Below are 23,555 nucleotides of genomic sequence, written 5' to 3'. Positions count from 1 at the left end.
GGAGGTAGAGGAGATTGTGACCACTCTGAGACTCTGAGATTCAGAGTATAGGGCAGGATATAAATCCAAAGCTTCTTACCACTCTGCGCACGTATGATATATATGATATACCTTATCATATATAAATATTGCAATACACTGTATGTTAATTAATAACTCTAGTGTGCAATCAAATGTCCAAGAAGACTGTGGATACACAGGTTAAACAAAAATGTATCACAGCATAATTTATATCAAGATCTGATAGTCCTAATTTCCAAACCCATTCTTACCTAAGTATAAAACATCATTATGACCCAAACACATCAGAAACACCATCCCATAAATATCATAACAGATGTGCCCTTTTAGAGATCACACATACCTGAATAGTGGAAGAGCTTACATTCTCACATTTTGAGACAGTTGATGGAAAGGATCTGTTCCCTTGAATATCCTTTTTGTTGTTCTTTGAGAACAAAGTTGGTTCAAGAGTGCTTTTAGAAACATCAGTGCAAGATTTCTTCAAACTCTGTTTGTTCCCTTGAGTAGTTACTTCTTCAGTACTAGTCTTGCAGATTAAAGGTAAAAATCCCAAAGATCTTTGATATGGCCTACTGAAGAAATCAACATTAACACAAAATTTTCAAGATAATTTATATTAAGTCACTACAGTACTGAAATGTTTTAAAGACCTCCTGAAATAGACTTAATCTGAGTTTAATTATTTTTAACATCATATACATTTCTCCCAGGACTGGATTAATATTCTGCTATGGAATATGGAACCAGCTAATTTAAGGCATCTGCAGTGGAATAATTCACTTTAAGAATATCAGATGAAGTAAACGATCTATAACTTGGATTGGAATTGTCTCTCTCTTTGCAAAACGTTCCAATGACAGAACAGGACAAGGCAGACTGGAATTAAACATAATGAATGAGTGAATGTGGCTATATTGCATGCACTGTACATTTCTGCATGAAAGTAGGAGATAAGAATGCATGATTTGAAAGACTAATTTATGGAAACCCCAGAATATGGAGGTGCAACGTGTGGACCAACATTTTTTCCAAAACATAAACACTGTAACAACTTAATATGTACTGCCATGTTCAAAGGACAATACAATATCCCACATCCAAAGGAAGTCAGACATAAGAGAAAGGTCCCTGAACTTTTAGGTGCGCTGGCAAAGCTGTTTTCTATCCTATAAATTTAGAACAGCAGTACTTATCTGGAAGTATGGAAACATAGTCCTTAAAATAACATTTTTTAAAAATCAAGTTGAATTAATGGTAGGAATGGTACTGGCTTGTCCTAGGGCATGCTACTAGAGGCATATTGGGAATCCGTGCAGGACCAGCATAGCTATGCACATACAGAGGGTTCAGAAGCATAGCTTTTTGATCCTTTCAAAGCTTCTTACATATGCCCCAGAAGGGTTAGTAAGTGAGTTGGTTCAGACATAACACAAAGTCAAGGTTTAATTAAACTAACTATCATTAACTGACTATTCAAACCCATGCCACCACACTAATTATGGTTAGTGGGATACCTCAGACTGGGATATGAAGCCAAGACATGAAGCTGGCTTGTTAATCACAGTTAGTTTTAGTTATGGTTCTATGTTGCTTACAAACATATATTCTGGCTAAATGCTGGTTTGTTTCCACATCAAAACCCTATCCCATTTCATCTACAGAGCTGCCTGGCCACTCTTGCCTTCAGCTTGCTCTTTGCAGCATCAAGCCTCTCTCTAACATTTGCTCTAAATCTGCTTTGCGCTGGGTTCCTCTCCCATCTTGGCTCTCTTTCATGTGTCCCTAAGGGGAAAAGTCAATGCCACTGCAGCACTTACAAATTGCCTGGTTAAGAATTCTAGAAGTACAGGTAAGGAAGGCAACATCTCTTAACTGTGTTTTCCCTCACAGAGTATTTCTTGATTAAAATGCTGAGGGGATACATCAAACTGCCACTAACTATGCTATATTGCTGAAAGCATGATTCTAATCCCTTGTGGACACTGGATTAAGATTATTCAAGACACAAGTCATCAATACACCGGAAAGAGAAGACAGAGTCTGTCATGTGGAATGCACAAAATTCCTGAGGTCAGTACATTCTGCATGACATACACTGACCTCTCTTCCAAATGCTTCCATCACTGAAACTTTAGAATTGGCCATCAAGGGAGAGTTATTCAGATTCAAAGCCACAAACAATATGATTGTTTCCAGAAGCATACAACAGTGGATGTATGTGCTTAATTTAGGAACAGTGGTCTTTGTTACTACAGTGGAACTGTGAGGCAAGTCTAAAAAGAGCTGCAAAATAAATACCTGGATGATATTTTTGGAAGGACCACTGTGCTTTCAGTTTGTCCTGATCGTACAGGTTTGTAAATGTCAGCAAAGCGTCTTTGTTCTTCACTGGTTTCTCCTTTTCCTGAACAGAGTGTTCTTGACACCTGCTCATCTGTATCAGGTGGTACCCCAGGCAGCAGAGAAGCCTGAGGTTTCTCTTTTTCTTCTACCGCGTGTGATTCTGTAGGTTCAGGTACTGATCTAAAGGTAGTTGAGTTTTGCTTCTTCAAAATGCTCAATTTTTCTGAGTTTTTTCCTATTAAAACAGGAAAATATGATTAGACAGTAGAAATAGAGAATCTCTCATCTGTTACTTAGTCTGCCTACAAAGCAAGCTGTTTCACTCATCTCCCCATTAGAGTATCTTCTGAATCTATTTATTTATTTAGGAAGATAGTGGGGGTGCAGAAAGAATAGTGAAAGAAAAAAATGGGGTTATACAACATAATTGCTTTTATTTGTTTATACTTTCAATTTCTATCCCGCCCTTCTCTGAACTGCAGGGCTCAGGGTGGATTACAACATGCTAAAATAGTTAAAAAATTAACTTTACAATAATAAAACTCTAACACTCAGGTGACAATGATGCATAATAAACCAATGCATTATAGATTATAACTGTCAGGAAGGGACACTTAAGAGGGGAATGGAATCACAAGGTTGGGAGTCAGTGATTGTCAGGGCATTGCTATCCCTGACAGTAAGGCTAGTGGAACATCTCTGTCTTACAGGCCTTGTGGAATTGTTTCAGATCTCGCAGAGCCTGGATCTCACTAGACACAGAGTTCCACCAGATTGGGGCCAGGGCCAAGAAGGCCCTGTCACTGGTTGAGGATTGCCAGATTGTTGTCAGGCCAGAGATCACCAGTTGGTTGTCACTGGCTGAACATATTGCTCTTGGCGGGGGGGGGGGGGTGCATGCTAAGAGAGGCAGCCTTGAAATATACTGACCTCAGACCATTTAGGCCTTAAACGTCAGTACCAAAACCTTAAACTTGATCCAGTACTCAACTTGAAGCCAGTACACCTGGCAAAGCACCAGTTGAATACCTGTGAAAACCAGTGCATTCTACACAAATGCAATTTCTGGGTCAGTCTTAAGGGTAGCCCTGAATAGAACAAGTTACAGTTATCCAGCCTGGAGGTGCACATATCACTGTAGCAAGATCTTAGCAAGACAGGCAGGGAGCCCGTAACATAGCCTAGCATAGATGAAAAAATTCCAACTTGGTTACATTTGTGATCTGTGCCTCCATTGAGCAGGAGGCATCTAAGACCATGCCCAAGCTCCTGACAGCCAGCTTTGTTGTAAAAGACACACAATCAAGTGCTGGGAACTGGCCTCGCATCCTGGCATCTCCTCAATCCATCCACTGGACCTTCATTTTTGATGGATTTAAATTCAGCTGGCTGTTTCTTGTCAAGGACAATCATATAATACAAAATGTAAAAAACGGAAAGAATTCCCTTTGTTATAATTTTTAAGGCTTTATATATACAATAGTTCTTACTTCTACTAGGATATGATCATATTCAATAATTTAAGTTTAAGTTTCAAACTTGAAAATTAATCTGACTACATCATCATTTTAATCATTACTACATATTTTCATACTTCTACATATTCATTAGAACCTTTAACTGATAAAATATATATTAATAATAATAATAAATTTTATTTATATCCCGCCCTCCCCGCCTAGGCAGGCTCAGGGCGGCTAACAACAGTTCAATAAAATTATACAATATAGAATATACAATATAAGGTGATTTAAAACAACATTGAAATTATACATTAATTTAAAACAACAATCTAAAACCAGTTCAAATGTCTGGGTCATTCCATAATTTAAACGGCGGTGATCTTCCTGATGTTATTCTGTACACTTATATTATGGCAGGGGTCACTAGATAAATCATTGGTGGATTAAACAGCCATCCTATCAACGTCTACAAAAGCCTGCTTGAAAAGGATGGTCTTACAGGCCCTGCGGAATTGGTCCAAATTCCGCAGGGCCCGTACCTCCTCCGGAAGTTGATTCCAAAGGCACGGGGCTATAACAGAGAAGGCCCGTGCCCGTGTACTCTGTAATTTTGCCTCCTTTGGCCCAGGGATAGTCAGCGTGTTCTTCCCTGCTGACCTCAGTGCTCTTTGGGGCTCATATGGGGAGAGACGGTTCCCTCAGGTAGGCAGGTCCTCGGCCATATAGGGCTTTAAAGGTGATAACCAGCACTTTGTATCGGACCCGGTATGTAACTGGCAGCCAGTGCAGTTCACGCAGCCCTGGCTGTATATGCTTCCATTTCGGGAGTCCTAATAACAGCCTGGCCGCTGCGTTCTGCACTAGCTGCAGCTTCCGGGTTCGACACAAAGGCAGCCCCATGTAGAGGGCATTGCAGTAGTCTAGTCTTGAGGTGACCGTCGCGTGGATCACTGTTGCCAGGTCCCGGCGCTCCAGGAAAGGAGCCAGCTGCCTTGCCCGCTTCTGGTGGAAAAATGCCGACTTGGCAGTGGCCGCTACCTGGGCCTCCATTGATAGTGAAGGCTCCAGTAGGACTCCCAGGCTCTTGACCCGGCCCGCCACTTTCAGCGGCGCGCCGTCAAAAACTGGGAGAGGTATTTCCCTTCCCAGAGTGCCGCGCCCCACGCAAAGGACCTCTGTCTTCGTCGGGTTCAGCTTCAACCCACTCAGCCTAAGCCAAGTTGCCACGGCCTGCAGTGCCCGGTCTAAATTCACTGGGACACAGTCAGGCCGGCCATCCATTAGCAGATAGAGCTGGGTGTCATCCGCATATTGATGACAACCCAGTCCAAAACTCCGGGCAATCTGGGCAAGGGGGCGCATGTAGATGTTAAATAACATCGGGGAGAGAACTGCTCCCTGAGGCACCCCACAATCTAGTGTGCGCCTCCGGGAGAGCTCACCCCCGATTGCCACCCTTTGTCCCCGACCTTTGAGGAAGGAGGAAAGCCATTGTAAGGCCAGCCCCCTGACCCCTATGTCGGCGAGGCAGCGGGTCAGTAGCTGATGGTCGACCGTGTCGAACGCTGCCGACAGGTCCAACAACATCAGCACCGCCACGCCACCTCGATCCAGTTGCCGCTGGAGGTCATCTGCCAAGGCGACCAGCACTGTCTCCGTCCTGTGGCCTGGGCAAAAGCCGGACTGGCAAGGGTCTAGGATGGAAGCGTCATCCAGAAAACCCTGTAGTTGCAGCGCCACTGCCCTCTCAATAATTTTACCTAAAAACGGTAAATTAGAAACCAGTCGGTAATTTGCCAATTCGGCCAGATCTGCTGTACATTTTTTCAGGAGGGGGCGGACCAAGGCCTCTTTCAGAGGTGATGGAAAACGCCCCTCCGAGAGGGATCTATTTATTATGTCCCGTAAAGGACATCTAAGCTCCCTCTGGCAAGCTTTAATCAACCAGGAGGGGCAAGGGTCCAAATCGCAAGTTGTTGGGCGCGCAACAGAGAGAATTCCGTCGACTTCCTCCAGGCTGAGCGGGTCAAACCGACCCAACTCCAAACCCGAAGACAGGCGTGGAGCCTCAAGTTCCCATACTGCATCCAATGTGATAGGCAGGTCTTGGCGGAGCGACGTGATTTTATCTGCAAAATATTTCGCAAAAGCCTCACAGCCAATCTCTAATTCCCTAACATTTGGTTTGCCTTGAGGCAATGTAGTAAGGTCTCCAATTATTCTAAATAATTGTGCCGGGCGCGAATTTGCAGATGCAATCTTGGCTGCAAAGTAATCTCTCTTTGCGGCCTTGACTGCCATCTCATAAGACTTCATAAACGTTCTATAAGATGTTCTCGTCGCTTCGTCCCGAGTATGCCGCCACTGCCTCTCTAGTCGTCTGAGCCCCTGTTTCAGCCGGCGTAGCTCCAGGGTATACCATGGAGCCAGCCTCCTGTGAGGGCGCAGAGGACGTCGAGGTGCGATGCAAAGGAAGGTCTATTATAGATCTCATATCAAGAACCCATTTATATTCAAGATGTCACATTTTAATTCTACTAATATTTTGTTACCCAGATAGGCAGTCTCCTAATTAGTTGGAGGAATTAGCTTTAAATGAGACAAAGCAAGAGGAAGAAACTGGCATTCTCCACCAATGTTCACGGAGATTTTTTCCTCAAGAGAACTTTTAAATCAACCAGGCAGATATTCCACCAATATTTTTTATTAAAGGTTTTTATTAAAAAGAAATAGAACTAAGCAAAACACACACACAAATACATATAAAACACACAAGCTAGCTAAGAGGAAATTAGGAAGCAGAGGGAGAAAGCAATTTCAGGGAAGGCTGTACAATTAACAGTTTTGAAGAGGAAGGTCTGCGGAGGCAGCAGTGAAAGGACTAGCATTTCATGGAAAAAAGGAGAAGGCCCATACTCAAGTGGGGGTGTGAGGTATGATGCCAAGAACACACACACTTCTGTGGAGCAGGGTCCTATAATTAAAGGGGAAAGTGCTCCCAGGAACAATCTGATTTATTTGCCCCCCAAACAATAACTTGGTTTTTTCGGAGGTGGACAATTATTTTGGAAAACCTTGATGGGTTTATCATAGGTGGACTATAGTTGCAAATATTGATGACCTGGTAAGTGCCGGATGGGAAAAGCTACCTGGTTTGGTGAATAGTGTTAAGTGTTGCTAAATTAAGGGTAAATGGGTAAGGGATGATATTTGTCAGTAGTTTCTTGGGAGACCTATTGTCCTAAATTATGTGTCTCTCTGGGGCAAAGAGAGGCTCACTAGTCAGCCAGCCACTCTGACTCACCTTCAAATATAATTTTCCAGGCTTCTCTCTGGCTGGCAACCATTTTGGGTCAGGCAGTGTCTTATATTTATGATTTCTGAGGTGATATTGTATAAAGAGTGTTTATCTCTCACTGCCCTTCTGTGGGAGGAGGAAGTCTGACTGCTAACAACTTAATTACCATGCATTTGTATATAATATTTTAGACTGCTTCTCATTCTAAGTTTGTCTCCTGCTAGTATAGTACACATAATACACACTCCATCTTTCCTCACCAACAAGAGCATCTTACCACAATAAAATAAAATTAGTAGCACCTTAAAGACCAACAAAATTTTCCAGGGTATAAGCTCTCATGACTCAAAGTTCATTTCAACAGACACCATAGTAACAATCCTTATACAAGATCCAAAAAGCTATTGAGCCAAAGTGATGCTTCTCATCAGTAGTTTGTCATAGCACATGACAATCTAATTTTGAAACTCACAGGGTTGCAGAAGAAGTCTGAGATATGACATGGAAGAGTCTACTATTCAAAGAAAAAAGTCTAGAAATCTACTGGATTAGCACAAACCCTGCTGTGAGAGACCCAGGAGCCCCCCAGATTGATCAAGGCCCATATTGACAAAGATCTTTTTAAAAAAACAACAACCCCAAAATAAAACTCCCCCCTCACATGTCTTTATGTATGAAAACAAATGTAACAGCCACCTACCGGCAGGTTTTTTTGTTATGGAGCTGGATTTAAGCAAGGCCTCCTGTATATAAAAAATATGAAAAACAAGCAGTTCATTTTGTTTTTACAAGTATCTGTCAAAAGCCCAGTGAAATAACTTCTTAATATGATCAGCATGTCAAAGAATAGGCTTGCCAGTTCGCAGGTTCATAGCAAAACAAGCAACTGTGGAAAATAACAAAGTACCATACAATATAATTAAAAATATAAACAAAATTCAAAAACAGCTGCAGCGATAATTATCATAGAAAATTTACTAATCACTACCAAAACACTACTCGCTACAATATAATATGCATAAATCACAGTACTAAATTAGTAACATCACTTCTAAATCATTAAATCATATCAATGTCCTTAAATACGTCGTTTCTCCAGTCCGTTTCCCCAAAATTAGTTAGCAAGACGATCCTGTCTCTCCCTTGCAGTGGATTAAAGTGCTAGTGCGCTTCAACAATCCTGTGGCCAATCTCATTCTCATATGTTGATAGAAGATTCCATAGAATATTTATTCCAGCCAAAGTTAAGGCTTTCAGTTCTTGAAATAATGTGAGGAAGTGTAAGTAACCTCTGACGGGGACACGCATTTATCACTGTTTCCAGTCTTTTATCAAAGAGGTTTCTCCCACTCATCAATTCACCCTAACAACAGCCACACATGGAGAAAGCTAGCACTTTAATCCACCGCAAGGCAGCGGCAGGATCGTCTTCCTAATTAATTTTGGGGAAACGGACTGGAGAAACAATGTACTGAAGGACATTGATGTGATTTAATGATTTAGAAGTGATGTTACTAATTTAGTACTGCGATTTATGTATATTATATTGTAGTGAGTAGTGTTTGGTAGTGATTAGTAAATTTTCTATGATAATTATTGCTGCAGCTGTTTTTGAATTTTGTTTATATTTTTAATTATACTGTATGGTACTTCGTCATTTTCCACAGTTGCTTGTTTTGCTATCAACATTTACTGTGGTTCTCTAGCTGTTTCAGTTCCCAGGTCCAGGCAGAGAATCCCCAGATTCTGCAGGCTCCTCCCCACCACCAGTCAGCAGGCTCCTCCCCCGCAACAGCCATGATATACCTTTAAATCTGAGCAGGACATTTTAGAAGAAGCTTGCAAACTGTGTTTGGGAATGTCTGTGTACCTTTAAATCTCAGCAGGACAAAAAGCTGCATGAAGCAGAGCAAGCAAGCACCTGCCACTTGGCTTTTCCTGGTGAGTGTGTGAGAGCAGAAGAGAGCATAGTCCCTCTGTTTGTTTTGCATTTGTTGCAGAAGTAGTATGTACAGTAAAATTGAAAGTAAAGAGTTAACTAGAACCTGATCATGGGATGGAGGAAAACTCCACCCTCTAGAATGCTCTCTTGCTTTCATTTTTCTGTGTTAGTCTGAAGTTGGTTGAAATAAAGCATATGGTCACATTCAGCAACTTCCATGAATAAAGCTATTTATATATTGCCCAATGAGATCACAAACTGTTTTAGTTTGGGAAAAGATTCACTGTTTATTTTGGCTGCTTTGTCAGTGTGTGTTCCCTTAATAAAGCAATACTTGGAAATGCTACCAAATATGAAAAAGGGACTTGTGGGAGTAAGACAAATTTTACTTTCATTTAGTGAAAGTGCAGCTGCTAAGGAAGCCTTTGAAAGCTAAAAAGAGTACAAGGAAATGAAGACTATATTCAGGGGAACTGCATGGCTGTATTTTTGTTTATTTATTTAAGGAAACAGGAAAGTCTAAGGGCTCCAGAATGTCCCCAGGTACTTCCTGAGTTGGACCTGGCAACCCTATCAAAGAATGGTATTCAGTTTAAGCTTTCTAATAAGCTTTCTGACTTGTGGTAGATAGCTTCATCTTATACTGGAATTTAATCAGAAATCATAAGATTCCATTCCTTGTTAAAGGCTGTTTTTTTTTTATAGCTTGTGCCCAAATAAGAGTAAGATGACAAACAATAAACATGCTAAAATAGCCTGCAACTTTTGCCACTTTATCAAATGCAGCACATTTCTAAAATCTCAAAATGCGTACAAGCAAAAGCAAATAGAAATGAGGCACTTCAAAGTTCCCCAAAGTGTTGCAAAGTCTCACATAATTTAATATTCTTTCTTTGAAATTAATTCCCTACTATGCACATCTTAAATTGTCGGAGGCTGCAGCACTATATAACCTCTATTACGACACTGTTAACTTGGAACATGTGTCATTTTCAACTGCATAGTTCACCAGGTTACGGAGCAGTTTGAAATAGGCCTGTATCAGTTGCTGCCATAAATGACGAGCACTCTTACAAATCAGAAGCGCTTTCCTGCCCTTCTTTTATGTTGCAACCCAGCTTATCCTCATTCCAGCAACAAACAGTTGCTCCAGTATCTATGTTTGAAACAATGCCTAAATGTTACAGTTTCCTGAATTCATTGCTGACCTTATTTGAGCATTTCAAGCTTTCCCCTGCTGAAAGTTTTTTCTTCTCAGGAGGGCTGCCACTTCTCTCAAGATCCAGAGCATGTCTCTTCCGATCTTTCAAAGCAGTTGAACCACAGTCAGCTGATTTCTCTGCTGAGGTAGTCTGAAGTTGGCCTATTTCAGTAATGTTGGCCATGGAGACTGTATTTTCTTCAGCTGCAGCTTTTATGGATCCACTGCTGTATAATGTTGTCATGTGAAATTACTGATATTTAGAGCTTAAGGCAGGGTAAAACTCTTGTTAATGGGAACACATTAAAAAGATTTAAGGCTGAAATACTTGCCACTATCATTCAGAAAAAGTTCCACTGAGGTCAATGAGCTTCATTCAAAGTGACTGATAAAAGCATGGCTCTAGAAACAATACTGATTTTTTTCCCAGGACTTATGCTTACACAATGCTATTTTATATTACGAGCAAAGGCTTACAAAATACTGCAATAGTCCCTGGCTAGCTATATAGTCCTCTTCATCACAATCTGCTCATATGTTTGTACAGCCAGAAGTAGTGAGAAAAAAATATCCTTCAGATAGCCCTATGGAGGGCCCCCCTTAAAGCTTCTGAAAGTCAAAACCACCTCTAGTACATTATCCCTTAGAATGATTTTACAAATGTACACAGACTTCACTTTGAACAGATGGAAATGTAATAGAGATGTCACATTAGCAAAAGGCCTGCAGTTTTATGGCTTTAATATTGATAATTTAATGTTTTATGGTTAATCTCATGAGCCCACCTTGAGCAGGACGCTGGAAAAGCAGCATACAAATTTTCTAAATAAATAAGTTGTACACATAACAAAATTATAAAGAAGGCTTAGAAGCAGCCTGTTTTCCCTCTTCACTTCTTACTCTGGCCTCCAGAACTGAACTGGAATGAAATCAATGCCAACTTTAAGCCCCTGCAACAAAGTCACCCTTTAATCTCCAAAAATAAAGCAACCTGATTCAAAATGGTAAGTATCAGTTCATGATGCCTGATATTTACCTGTCTTCTCTTGTCAATTCCACCAGTTCCATACTATCTGATGTGAAAAATACTGGTGCTGGAAGCAACTCTTCAGAGGCTTGCTGTAGAGAAGCAGATGCACCACTGCAATCTTGTGAATCAGCTGAAATTTCCACCAACGTTAAAATGATAGTCTGCTCCTCTTCCTCTGCTGAGCATTCTTTGACACCTGCCCCCACTATGAAAGATACATAAGATACAATGTAAAAGCTTAAAGCAATCTATAAAATGCAACTAGCAATGAGGGGAAGTCTGGGGACACCTCTGCCAGCTGCACAGTATCAAAGTTAAGCTTGTTTTCCTTCCAGTTTGGTACAGCCGTGGACCAAGACCCAAGGGGCCTAGGCAACCTATCAGGTGCCTAGGACCAACCTGGACACTTGTGTTGTATTTTGGTTTATTATTTATTTTTGTAGGCTGCTCTGGTCCCCAGGAGGGGGGAAAGCGCCACATAAATGCTGAAATACATCTGTTCCAAAGTACAATTCTCAAAGGTATCTCAATTTCACAAGCAGAAAAGATTGCAAAGACATTTGTTTAAAAGAAAACAGAAGTCTTAAGAGATTCTTAAAGCTTTTATACCACTATTTTATTTAGACATAAGAATGGTAGAAACATTCTTCTATTGATTGATTTAAAAAAGTGACAGGTCCATATTGACAATGCAAGTCACCATCTCAGATTTAGTTCACTAAGAAATCTTTGCTTCCTAGTCCATGTATTTTGTTGTACTTGTTCAGTGTGCAAAGGCACCCAGAGAATGAAATTCTAGAGGCATCTGGGAAATTTGGAACACCACCTACAGCCTTTTTACTCAAAAGACATTGCAGTGTTGACTTCTGATACTCTAAGTTAGAACAGACACTCTTTGTGGGTCGCCATTATACCACTCCCTCACTGCACATAGTTGTTAAATATCAGAACTGGACATAAAACTGCTTCAAGAAGGCAGGGTTCTTCAGTCATCACTGATAGAATTAATACATCTGCAACATTTATTAGTAGTTCAATATGTATCTCAGGCACTTTAATGATATCCCAGAGATTATTTTTTATGTTGATCCATATTTACATTTTTCATAAAGTCTGCACATAAAGAATGAAGCTTTTTAATGTAAGGCCAGTTCTAAAAGCAGCAATTTTTGATAATAAAACAAAAAATGTACCTGTAGTCATCTCCATGATTGCTGAACTATCAGAATGTTTTCTTTCTTCATTCTAGAAATAAAAATGTCACAATGAAAACACCACGTTTGCCAAAAAATTGTTGCACTCAGGGAATACAAATGAGATAATAAAATAATGAAAAATGTGTGATATTTACTTTTAACAAACTGTGTATTTAGCCAAGCAATGAGTTCTCAGAGTCTATACAAAATATTGCTTCTCCCAGTCCCTCCACTTCCCAGGTAAACATTAAGTAAAAAAGGATGTGAGCCAGTAAAAATTATGACCCAAGAGAAAGTATCTCTAAATGGTAGCATTTATGTAACATCAGTCAAAAAAGAAGTCTTGGGCTTTGTCTAGAATGCTCCTTATTTAGCCTATAACATTTTGAAAACAATGAACTTTAGCCTCTGGCTCAATCTTTACTGCAGATGACTCACAGAAAAGATTGCTCAGTAGTTCAAAGAACATTCATTGCTTCAACTTCCAATTATTGCAGTATTTATTAAAAAAAATTACAGAGCCTAGGGCTGCTTCACTGATGACATTTCTCTTACGGGGCTTTTCTTCATTAGTGACTCGCAAAAAAAAAAAGGTCTAATTGCCTGCAAGAAGAACAGTTTGACATGCATTTTCAATGAAGATAACTAAAAAGGAAAGTTTTATCCATCATCCAAATGTTAAAATGTATTCCTAGTTTGTCTTAAACAACAAAAAGCATCCAGAAGCCACTTCTCTTTCTTTAAAAAAACAACTTTGTTTTTCTTTATTAGTGAACATAAACAAGAATACCTATAATCAGGAATAACATCAGGATCTCACCTTTCTTTCTGCAGTAGTTTGAAGAAGGAGAAGGCTGGAGGCCCTTTCCACTTAAATGGAGTAAGACTGGAACTAGGGGAAGCAGCCCTTCCTCCCAGATTGCCCAGCCAGATCCATTTTCCTGCCAGCCAGCACAAAGGTTAGTGCCACCTAGGGGAAGACCAGCCACAGACACCCTATTCCTCACCCAGCCACATTCATACAACGAGCTCCCACTAATTGTGCAGATCCCAACTTATATCTGCTTCAGTTCCGCAGAGCCTGTAAAACAGAGCTCTTTCAGCAGGCTTTTTGCTGAGACAGTGGACGACACTTGTTACAGGCCCTCCACCCTTCATTCCATCCCAGTGCTGTAGGACCTGCTGGATCTGGACAATAGGCCATTTGTGAGGCAGAATTTGCCATTTTAGTCTCTACTGTTACTCTGTAATTTTAGATTTTATACATTTTAAATTGGATTTTAACTGTTGATTGTTTTTATGATATAACCTGTCCTGAACCTGAAGAATAAAACAATAACTAAATTAATATGCAGCTATATAAACAACAATACTTCTTACCTGTGCTGCTTCTATAGAAAAATGGTGTTCAACATGATCAGGACTTTTTTCATGGAATTCAACATTTATTTTTGAGTTGGAGTCATTTGGCAGTCCAGAAGGCCAAGTTTCTGTTCTTGGAGAAGGTTGTGGATCACTGAACATTGATGTGTCTTGTGAAGCCTCTATTGCCAAGTTCTCTCTTTTGAAAAATAAACATACCTAATTTTAGAAGCAACATAGTTTGAAATTGAATATTCAATTATTATTCTATATCAAAGTTTTAAAAACAAGGTTAGTTAATGAGAAATACAATGCCTCTTTAAAAAAAATCCTCTCCAAGTATTTTTCAGAAAGATATGTCACTATTTTCACACATAAAGCTACTGAGAGAAGGCAGCAGATCAACAAATAAAAGTCAATGAGGGTATAAGCCTTACCTGACTGTGAAAAATATACAACTAAATAGACAACCTGTAAGCATATAGTCAAAACAGGTACATGCACAACTATTTGCTGTTCATTTGGGTGAACAGAGGTGTATACCTCTGTTTTATAAAATACAATCCAAGCAAATAATCTCAAAGCAACTAACAGGAATACAAATGTATTAGTATGTATTAAAACATAACACAGAAGTTGTGTGTGTACCGTTCAATGCCATTTTTCTGTGCAGCACAACTGGATCTTTCAAGCTGAAAATCATGCTTGTCTGCAGAGCTTATCTTACAGGACGCATCCATTCCAAGATTCTGATCCAGTTCAACTTTCTGATTTTCTGCAAAGGATTGTGGTATGTTCTCCTCTGTCATTTTAGAAGCATCAGTCAACATCATTTGTAATACATTTTTACTACTTCACTACTTTACTTTATTAATTCACTACTTCAGTGGATCAACTATATATGCAAACCAACAGCACGGCACATTATGCTCAGTTCTTGGAAACAATATTTTAATATATTCCACATTATTTACTCCAAAAACCTAAATCTTATTCCTTTAACTGGCAGTAATATACAGTGTTGTCAGTTCTCATAATTCAAAGTTGACACACAGAAGCATTAATGCCCTAGTTCATAAACACCTTCATCATTCCAGTAAAAGATTATCCCTACTTCAATTGGATGCTTCAGTTGCACTAATCAAGTAATTCCAAGAAAGCTAATATCTGAATGACGTTTTCAGGGGATTGCATAGTTATTCAATGTATGATTAAGAATGCAGCTAGAAATGCTATGTGCTTAAAATTTTTTAAAAGACACACAAAAATCCAAACTCTATACCGGGAATTGTGCAAATCACAATAGTTTACTATTACAGTGCTTGGATTCTGAAAGATTGCAATATTCGGACCCAAACTGGAGTAGTAAAAGAAAAAAGAAAGCATTGGCTGAAACGGGGGGGGGGGGGGGGGGGAATAGGAGCTGAGTTCACAGGCTAAGGATACTTCTTTCCCAATGGCATTTTTAAAAAAGATGCTCCTTTATTTCCAATGATTCAACAGAAATTGGCTACGCATTTACCATGTGGTATGGAAAGGGATAAAGAGAAACACTCCAGAATGCTATTTGGAAACACACATGCAAATTTAGCTGAATGCTTTCTGTGGATCACAGCCAGTGATGGATAAAAGGATTGTCTCAAACATTACCCAAAGATGTAAATGCAATTAAGTGCCCACTGAGTATATTTTCCAACTAGAAAGTCAAAATTAAGCTCTATTTCTCTATTTCTTGCTTTTGAAATTGTTTTAACCATAAGACCTACCATTCTGAGTTTGATTAGATTGCTCCACACCTACATCCAGACTTTTTGAAGAAGCACTCCTGTTTACCCCTCGACCTCTGCCAAGATTTGGTTTAGGCTTAGGAAACCTGCATCTTGCTGGTTTGCATACTTTATTTCCTTGTGATGAAGAACCATCACTGCAAACAGACAAAATATAATGAAATAACACCATCAGACAAAAAATAGTAAAAATAATCTTCCATTTCAGTATCACATTCAGGCAACCTCATGTTGCAACCAAAGATGGTTTAGAAATTCCTGATAGGTTGCCATAACCATCTGCTTCAAAATAGCATCTGGTAGGTTTGTCTTTACTAGGTACAGTTAAAACATATGGGTACCTACATCAGACATAAGCTATAATGAGTTAAGTGTTTCAGCCTTTGTCCACTCTGAACTATGTGCATCTTACAGGGGATAGTGTTTCTGATTATTCATGTTTGCTGGATCTCTCACTTTAATGCATGAGCAAGCCCTACAAACCTTAAAAGTTTCAGGGTGCAAAGCACAGCACTGTCATTGTATACTTACCTTCATTAAGAGAGAAGGAATGGAAATAGCATAAGGATGGAAATGGACTGGAGGAAAGTTAGTTGTACCGTGATGGTGTACTGTGGCACATGTAGTTTAAAAAATGGCAGTGGGATTCATGCCACTTATTTTTCAGAGAGTAATACAAACCTGCAGACCCTACTAGCTTCCTGAAAGTGCTCTTCCAAGCCAAATGCATTATGATCCATAAGAGTAGCTTTGTTCATATTGTGAGATGAAACTGCTTCCTTGTCTGAAGGACTGGAAACTATCACAGTGGCTGCAGTTGAGCCGCCTTCAAAATCCGATTGCCCAGTACTGTGAATGTGATCCCCTGGAGAAGTTCTGCTTGCATTGTTGAAAAAAATCAGTTCATGTTTTGAAGGAGCAGAAAGCAATGTATTACTATCCAATACACATTGTTCTTCATTATGCTCATTCAAGAAGTTATCAGCAACAATCTCTTCATCTTGATCAGGAAATTTCCGCAGGCTTTCTTTTTCTTTTTTTGCAACAAAAAGGTTAGAATTATAACATTTGATGGATTTTCAAATAGAAGCATTCAAAAAACGTAAAATTTAAACTGAACTATAGTTTTTCTCCCCCAACTTGCCAAATGTTTCTTTTAACTGCAAAGTTGATGGTCAAGTTCCTATCAACAAAGTGCCTATCAAAAGAGCAGCAAAATGAGACCACCCTGAGACAAAAAAAGGAATGTTTGGTACACAGGAGTCAGCAGCTATCAAGATATGGGGGGAAACCTTGTAAATTAATGTTAACAACAACGACAACAAAAAGGAACAAGCCATGAAAAGAAACTGGCCTGGCCCCATGTTACCCTCTGATACTTTCATAGAGGGCATTAAAAGGGAGGAGGAGGGCAGCTCACAGATCCTGTTTGCAGCCCTGTGTGACAGGGAGAGCCAGCGTGGCAACAGTGGCCAGGGACAGTCATGCCCTGCAAGACAGGACAGACTGCACAGGCAGCTTAGAGACCAGGTGGCAGCAACACCAGGAAAACCTGGCCATCCCCATCCCAGGTGGGCCAATGATGGGGTCTGAACTGGGCCAAGGGGAGGCCACAGGGAGGAAAGTATGCTGTGCCACCCAGCAGCTCAGCTGATTGTGCACCAACACTAGCATAATCAGGTTTGAAAGTATATTCACATCTTCATCCCCACTTAGTCCTAAAACATTGTTATTTTACTCTGCTACTACAACACTGGACTCTTTCTCTTACTTTACATCCCTTTCCTCTACTTGCATTTGCTTTTGATGAAAAAATTTATATAGTCGTGCTGTCATGACAAGATAAGGAAAAAAGGGAACATGGGAAGAGAAGCTAGATTTGCAACAAAAACTGGATACTGTTGATTATCATGATGGCCTGTAATGGTTTGAAAGGAACATTAAAGTTAAGAAGTCCACTAATACACAACATACCTTGGGTGCTGATGTTCAACTGGAATGCTGGATCTCTCATAGCAAGCAGAGTCATGGCTGCTTCAGTGCTACCATCATTCACCCCTGAAAATATAGTTATATTTACAAAAAAAGCAAAGCAAAACCAAAGTCAAATACCACTCATTGCCATAATAATTCCTAATACACAAAACAAGATAGCATTTGCTAATTCTGTAAAAAAAGAAATTCACAGATCATCCTGAATATTAGATGAAATTCTTAATGTTTGCATAATTAAGCATCTTCCATCCACTTTTGTTATTTATTTTAGTGAATGACATCCCCTCTTCTTAAAAACAATATTTACTTAAAACAAAAACAAGGCAACCCTTATTGACAGAGTCAGATATTAATTTTCAACTTAGTGGACCAGTCTCAGACATTTACCTTTTTGCTCTTCTGACCTCTCTTGTATAATCACCTTGTAGGAGACAAAAATAGATGAACATTAATGAATTTTATCTGGAAGACTGAATCTAAAGCTAAACAATATCTAAAAAAACCCCAAACTAAACAATAACAGAATAGAAAGTATCTTGAAAGTTATTAGTGGAGCCTTAGAAAGAGCTAGGAGAGTTGACCAGAAGGAATTATTTAAAGGGAGAGACATATGTATCATATGTGCATCATAAGGTAATTCTTCATTATATTTTCAAAAATGTCATTTGCACTATTGACTATATGCCCCTTGCAGAATCTATTAAAGGTATTATTTCAAAACACTGGAACATATTAAGAGATGTACCAGTGCGCCAGGTTTTTTATGAATAGGCCTCTTTATTAACCAGTTGTCAGGTATTGCCCAGTATTTAACCAACATCATGGTATGCGCCCTAGGAAGCAATACCATTCCTGAAAGACTGTGATTAATTTCTTCTCAAAGGTGTGAAAGGTGCCCAGAATTAAATAAGGATTTTAATAGCTTGAGATCTAAGTGGTAAGACAAATGTGAAGAAATCGTATTCTGAATTATTGAAGATCTTAGACATTTGCTTGACAGTCAGTATAACATCCCTTACAATTTTTCTATAAGCTTGTTGTCAACCTTTAAGTAGGAAATTGAAGATGCTTACAGAAATGTCACTTAGTAAGCAACTGCTTTTGAATGAAAACTACTGTGATTTGGTAAGAAAGATTATTGCAATTCTATCCCACTACAATGTTATTGGTATACAGCAAATGATGGTTAAGCTGTTTGGTTTCTATTGTAGTTTATATCACAGAGGAAAATAAATTAAACAAGTGTTATTATACCCAGGAACCTTGCATGAAGTTGTGGAGTTCTCTTGGGAAGAGGTTGTGGGATTCTCTTGTAGGATTTTTCTTCTGAATGAAATTGTATCTTTCACTGGATTAATTAATTTTGTACTGTTCTTGATACATTTATGTAGTTTTATGAATTTGTATATGTTTTTTGTGTACTAAGTGATTCCATTTATTGAGATTTTGATATTCTGAGCATTTCATAAATCATTTCTATGTACTAATTCATTAGAATATAACAATTACAATTATAAGTTATTCTTTAAAGTTTCTTAGGGCTTTCTAATACAGTGGTTCATTTCCAGTTCTTGCTATTCTAATGCACTGTATCCTTCTATATCAAGGTTTAAATGGCTGGCAGCCATTTAACCCATCAGTTTTACTTCCCACTCCCTTTGAAGGGTGGGGAAGCAAACTGAAGGGTTAAATGGCTGCCAGTCGTTTAAACTCAAGAGCTGACTGATGGAACCCCTGCTGCTTGACGGTCACATTTAAAAGGCTGGCCCCAAAGAGCCGAACTGGTCACAAATCTAGGAAGTGTTCAGGGAAGGCACCTTCCCCAAATGTCAGTTCAAGCCAAATTTTGGGTTGTGAACCAATTCACGCCCATCCCTACTCCTCACTTTTCTAATAATGCACAGCTCCTATGCCCAAGGCACATTCGCATTTAACAGAGAAAATAAACATTAAATAAGTAAATACAAAGAATTAAAAAAGGGAGAAATACTTACTAATTGTGAGGAGTGCAAATCTGTATTTCTCTGTATAACAGACTCAGCACCTATATTCTGTTCATGGAACAGACATTCAGGAGTAGAAACATACACTTCTTCTGGGATATTCTCATATACCTCAATCTGGGAGGGGAGAAACATAAACATAATTTCAATTTAGCAGTGCTAAAAACACCACTCTACCAAACATCTCTCTCCTGCAAAAAGTGATCTAACAGATTCTCATATGTATCATAATTACTTTTATGTGCATTTAAGTTTTTTTTAATCTCTAAAGTAATTCTTTATTGTATTTTCCGAAAGACCAAATATTATGCAATTTTCAATATTCTGCTTGATCCTAAACTTGTTTACTTACTAGGAAGCACGCTAAGGACAGCATTTTCAATATAAAATGGAAGCAACTGGGATTATTTATGTTTCAGAACTGAGGTTTAAATGTCTGGTACTTAACTGTGCATATGCTTGTGTGGTCACATCAGGTGAACTGTTGGAAAAGGACCCTTATAAGCCACCAGCAAAGCGGCACACAGAATCTGCTTATTTTATATCTAGACCAGCTTTCTTATGATGTTGAAACTTGTCAACTTATAGAAAGCAAAGCTCCTTTCTGTTCTTTCACATTTGAAGTTTGTTGAAAAATACTTGCAAGATTCTGAACTGTAACTATGACCACACCCAAATGGCATATGTTTCACTATACCTATAACCATCTCTTGACAGGTATACCTCTTCCATTGTTTCTTCAATCTGAACAGGAACTGGATTTGGAGACCGAAGTCCTTTAGGAACAAACACTGGAGCTTTGTTTACTTCCTCAGGCAAAAAACATTCAACTTCATAGTATGGTTCAAAGTCATCCACATCATTATCATCATCGTCTTCTTGAGAAGAAGCCCTAAGGGTCACCAGATTAACCTTTGAACTTCCATATTCCTTTCTGGGTTTCTTGCCAAAGGCTGGTTTTAAGCGTCTATCTCTGCTGACATTTGGTTTAACCTTTTGGAGGCGTCTTCCCTTTTCATTATGATCAGTCTCACATTCAGAAGTGGAATATGTTGGCCTTGAGTCACGGACAGGTTTTCTCTGCTTCAATGTCCTGTCTGGCTGTTTTCTGAGTATAAATCAAGATTGATTTGGTAAAGAAGAATTATAAGAGAGGGGGGAAAGTCAAGGAACAATATATCAGGGTATATGGCTAGAATTCCCATATTAGGAAGGACGAAACTCTAAAACTTGTCTTTTGATTAAGGCCCTGAATTTAAGATACCTTTTCAGTGTCTCAGAGGCTCTCTCCTGGACAGAAAGGGAGTTAGAGATTTTTTCTCTTATTTGACTTTCACGTCCCAGGGACTGCTCTGAAGATTGACATGTTTCAGAGGGTTTGCTTCTTTTGGAATCCTCCAGTTTAATGTCATCTACACACTTCTCTTGTCTCCGAGATTCAGAAAGTGATGTAATCCCCACTTGTTTTCCAGAATCATGCTGATGAAAACAAAACAAAATCTGCCAAATAAGTGTTTCTGCTAAGAAGAAAATTTGAGACCCACCTACTCTCCCCCCCTGCCCAGCTTTATAAAACACACACACAGACCCATATCTAGAACAAAATGTCATTTTGTGTATGTAACTATCACAGAAACTGAGCCAAATTATGCTAGTCGATGCACATCGGCAGTTATTGCCTATCTATAATAATCAAGTAGGACAGACATTTGAACAATCAAAAGTACATAACGTCCAGGTGAGGGGAAAAAGTAAACAGAAAGAAGAAATGGAGAGATCTTCTGCCCAAAGGCTTCAGATAACACCTTAATGAGCCTCAGAGTCTCTATTATTTCATTTTAAAAATAATTTAAAAATATTTTTAAAATAACAGCTCTGATAATGTTTGTTCATAAACTGCTGCAGACAGTCTGGTGGCAGAGTCTAGTTCAAAAACAAGCATGTCTGTACAAAATGACATACTCACTAATCAATGAATGAATTAGGATGAATAATCAATACTTACTATTACTGAGGATATTTTTCCCGATTTGTCTTCTGTATCTTTTCCAGCTTTATTTTCTGTACTTCTCTCTCCCTCTGAAGAAACTTCTTTCTTTCTAGCTCTTCTGGATAGGTTTGGCTTTGGCCTCTGTAGATGACCCTTCATAAGCAAGGTAGGCATTATACTTTTTGATGAACTTTGTTCTTGAGAGCCAGAAACAGCACTAAATCCAAAATAAAGCAAAAATAAACTGAGATATTACCAGTTTACATGTACCACTGAAACACATTTTCACAAATATATCTTTAGCTATTGGTATTAGAAGAAGAAGAAGATATTGGATTTATATCCCGCCCTCCACTCCCAAGAGTCTCAGAGCGGCTCACAATCTCCTTTACCTTCCTCCCCCACAACAGTCACCCTGTGAGGTGGGTGGGGCTGGAGAGGGCTCTCACAGCAGCTGCCCTTTCAAGGACAACCTCTGCCAGAGCTATGGCTGACCCAAGGCCATGCTAGCAGGTGCAAGTGGAGGAGCGGGGAATCAAACCCGGTTCCGCACACTTAACCACTACACCAAACTGGCTCTCCACACCAAACCGGCTCTCCACACCAAACGTAGGCTTCAAAAGAACAAATTGCTTTCCTTTTTAAAATTTTTATTTTTTCAAAAGAAAAAGAGGGATGCAGAAGAAAAAAAAGGGAAAGGGGAAAATATAAAGGAACAAATTGTTTTGAGTGAATTAAGGCTTAAACACAACTCAGGTAGTCTGTGAAAAATCAAACAAGTATGATGCAAGCAATTAGTCTCTCTTACAGGTACCATTACTTTCAACTGTATAGGGGATTCCAAGATAATTTTGGTTGTCCTTGATACACAGACAACAAAGATTCAGGTGCTGAACTGTGTTGGTCTGAAACAGCAGAACAAAGTTTGAGTCCAGTGGCACCTTTAAGACCAACAGAGTTTTATTCTGTATAAGCTTCTGTGTGCATACACACTTCTTCAGGTATACTGAAACAGAAGTCACAACAGTTACATACAGATAGATCCAGGTGGGCAGCCATGTTAGTCTGAAGCAATAGAACAAAGTAGGAATCCAGTAGCACCCTTAAGACCAACAAAGTTTTATTCAGAATGTAAGCTTTCGTGTGCATGCACACTTCTTCAGACAAGGAATGAGGTACAGTGAGCAGAGCTACATATAGCTGGTGGGCAGTGGTTTAGAATGCAAAGTGGCACAAAGTTAAAAGTACAAACAGTAACATGTCAGAATGTGAGAATGTCTGTTAATTATTCTATTGCTAGTAAGCTGGGCCAAAATGAAGGCATTTCTTGCTCAGAAGTTTTTTCCCGTCCAACTAATTTACATTTTAACATGTAACATACATATAACCATCATTCTAGTTTGCCATTAGAAAAACAATACATTAAAATATAGTGGAAGATAGGTTTAGTATATGTAATAAGATAAACAGCCAATACAAAAAACATTCTGATACACTATTCTAAAAGAGAAATACATTGGAATACTGTGGATGTATAGCTATACTTGGTGAAAGTGGGTTTAGCATATGTATTGAGATAAGAAACCAATATTCCTGTTCAGTCCTGGGGAGGTGTTTCATAATAATAAGTTTCATAATAATTGTAATTTGTAATTCTCCATTCTGTTCTTGAAGTTCCTTTGCAGTAAAACAGCTACTTTGAGGTCACCCATTGAATGCTCAGGAAGGTTAAAGTGTTCTCCGACACGTTTCTTAGTTCTGTAATTCCTGATGTCAGATATGTGTCCATTTATCCTTTGGCATAGGGTTTGTCCTGTTTGCCCTATGCAGAGAACTGAAGGGCATTGTTGGCATTTAATGGCATATATAATGCTGGGAGATGAACAAGTAAATGAGCCTGAGATGGTGTAGTTAATGCTTT

The 23,555-nt window shown here is 39.1% G+C and overlaps 1 protein-coding gene across 1 annotated transcript in view; it reads right to left on the bottom strand.

The window, feature by feature from the left end:
- Window positions 1-23,555, bottom strand: part of BDP1 (B double prime 1, subunit of RNA polymerase III transcription initiation factor IIIB) — a 72,172-nt gene that overhangs the window by 3,604 nt on the left and 45,013 nt on the right. The window contains exons 26-41 of the mRNA XM_060235779.1: window positions 21,650-21,851; window positions 20,909-21,123; window positions 20,368-20,752; window positions 19,636-19,761; window positions 18,029-18,062; window positions 17,621-17,704; window positions 16,328-16,673; window positions 15,626-15,783; window positions 14,508-14,661; window positions 13,878-14,058; window positions 12,495-12,546; window positions 11,308-11,506; window positions 10,279-10,498; window positions 7,829-7,871; window positions 2,323-2,602; window positions 365-596 (exon numbers count right to left, since the gene is read on the bottom strand). Coding sequence (XP_060091762.1) covers window positions 365-596; window positions 2,323-2,602; window positions 7,829-7,871; window positions 10,279-10,498; window positions 11,308-11,506; window positions 12,495-12,546; window positions 13,878-14,058; window positions 14,508-14,661; window positions 15,626-15,783; window positions 16,328-16,673; window positions 17,621-17,704; window positions 18,029-18,062; window positions 19,636-19,761; window positions 20,368-20,752; window positions 20,909-21,123; window positions 21,650-21,851 — 2,911 coding nt within the window. The remainder of the gene's footprint in view (window positions 1-364; window positions 597-2,322; window positions 2,603-7,828; window positions 7,872-10,278; window positions 10,499-11,307; window positions 11,507-12,494; window positions 12,547-13,877; window positions 14,059-14,507; window positions 14,662-15,625; window positions 15,784-16,327; window positions 16,674-17,620; window positions 17,705-18,028; window positions 18,063-19,635; window positions 19,762-20,367; window positions 20,753-20,908; window positions 21,124-21,649; window positions 21,852-23,555) is intronic.

The sequence above is a fragment of the Heteronotia binoei genome, chromosome 4 (assembly GCF_032191835.1).
Source record: "Heteronotia binoei isolate CCM8104 ecotype False Entrance Well chromosome 4, APGP_CSIRO_Hbin_v1, whole genome shotgun sequence".
Lineage (NCBI taxonomy): Eukaryota > Metazoa > Chordata > Lepidosauria > Squamata > Gekkonidae > Heteronotia > Heteronotia binoei.
Note: the sequence above shows the minus strand (reverse complement) of the source record. Positions and strands in the feature narration are given on the sequence as shown.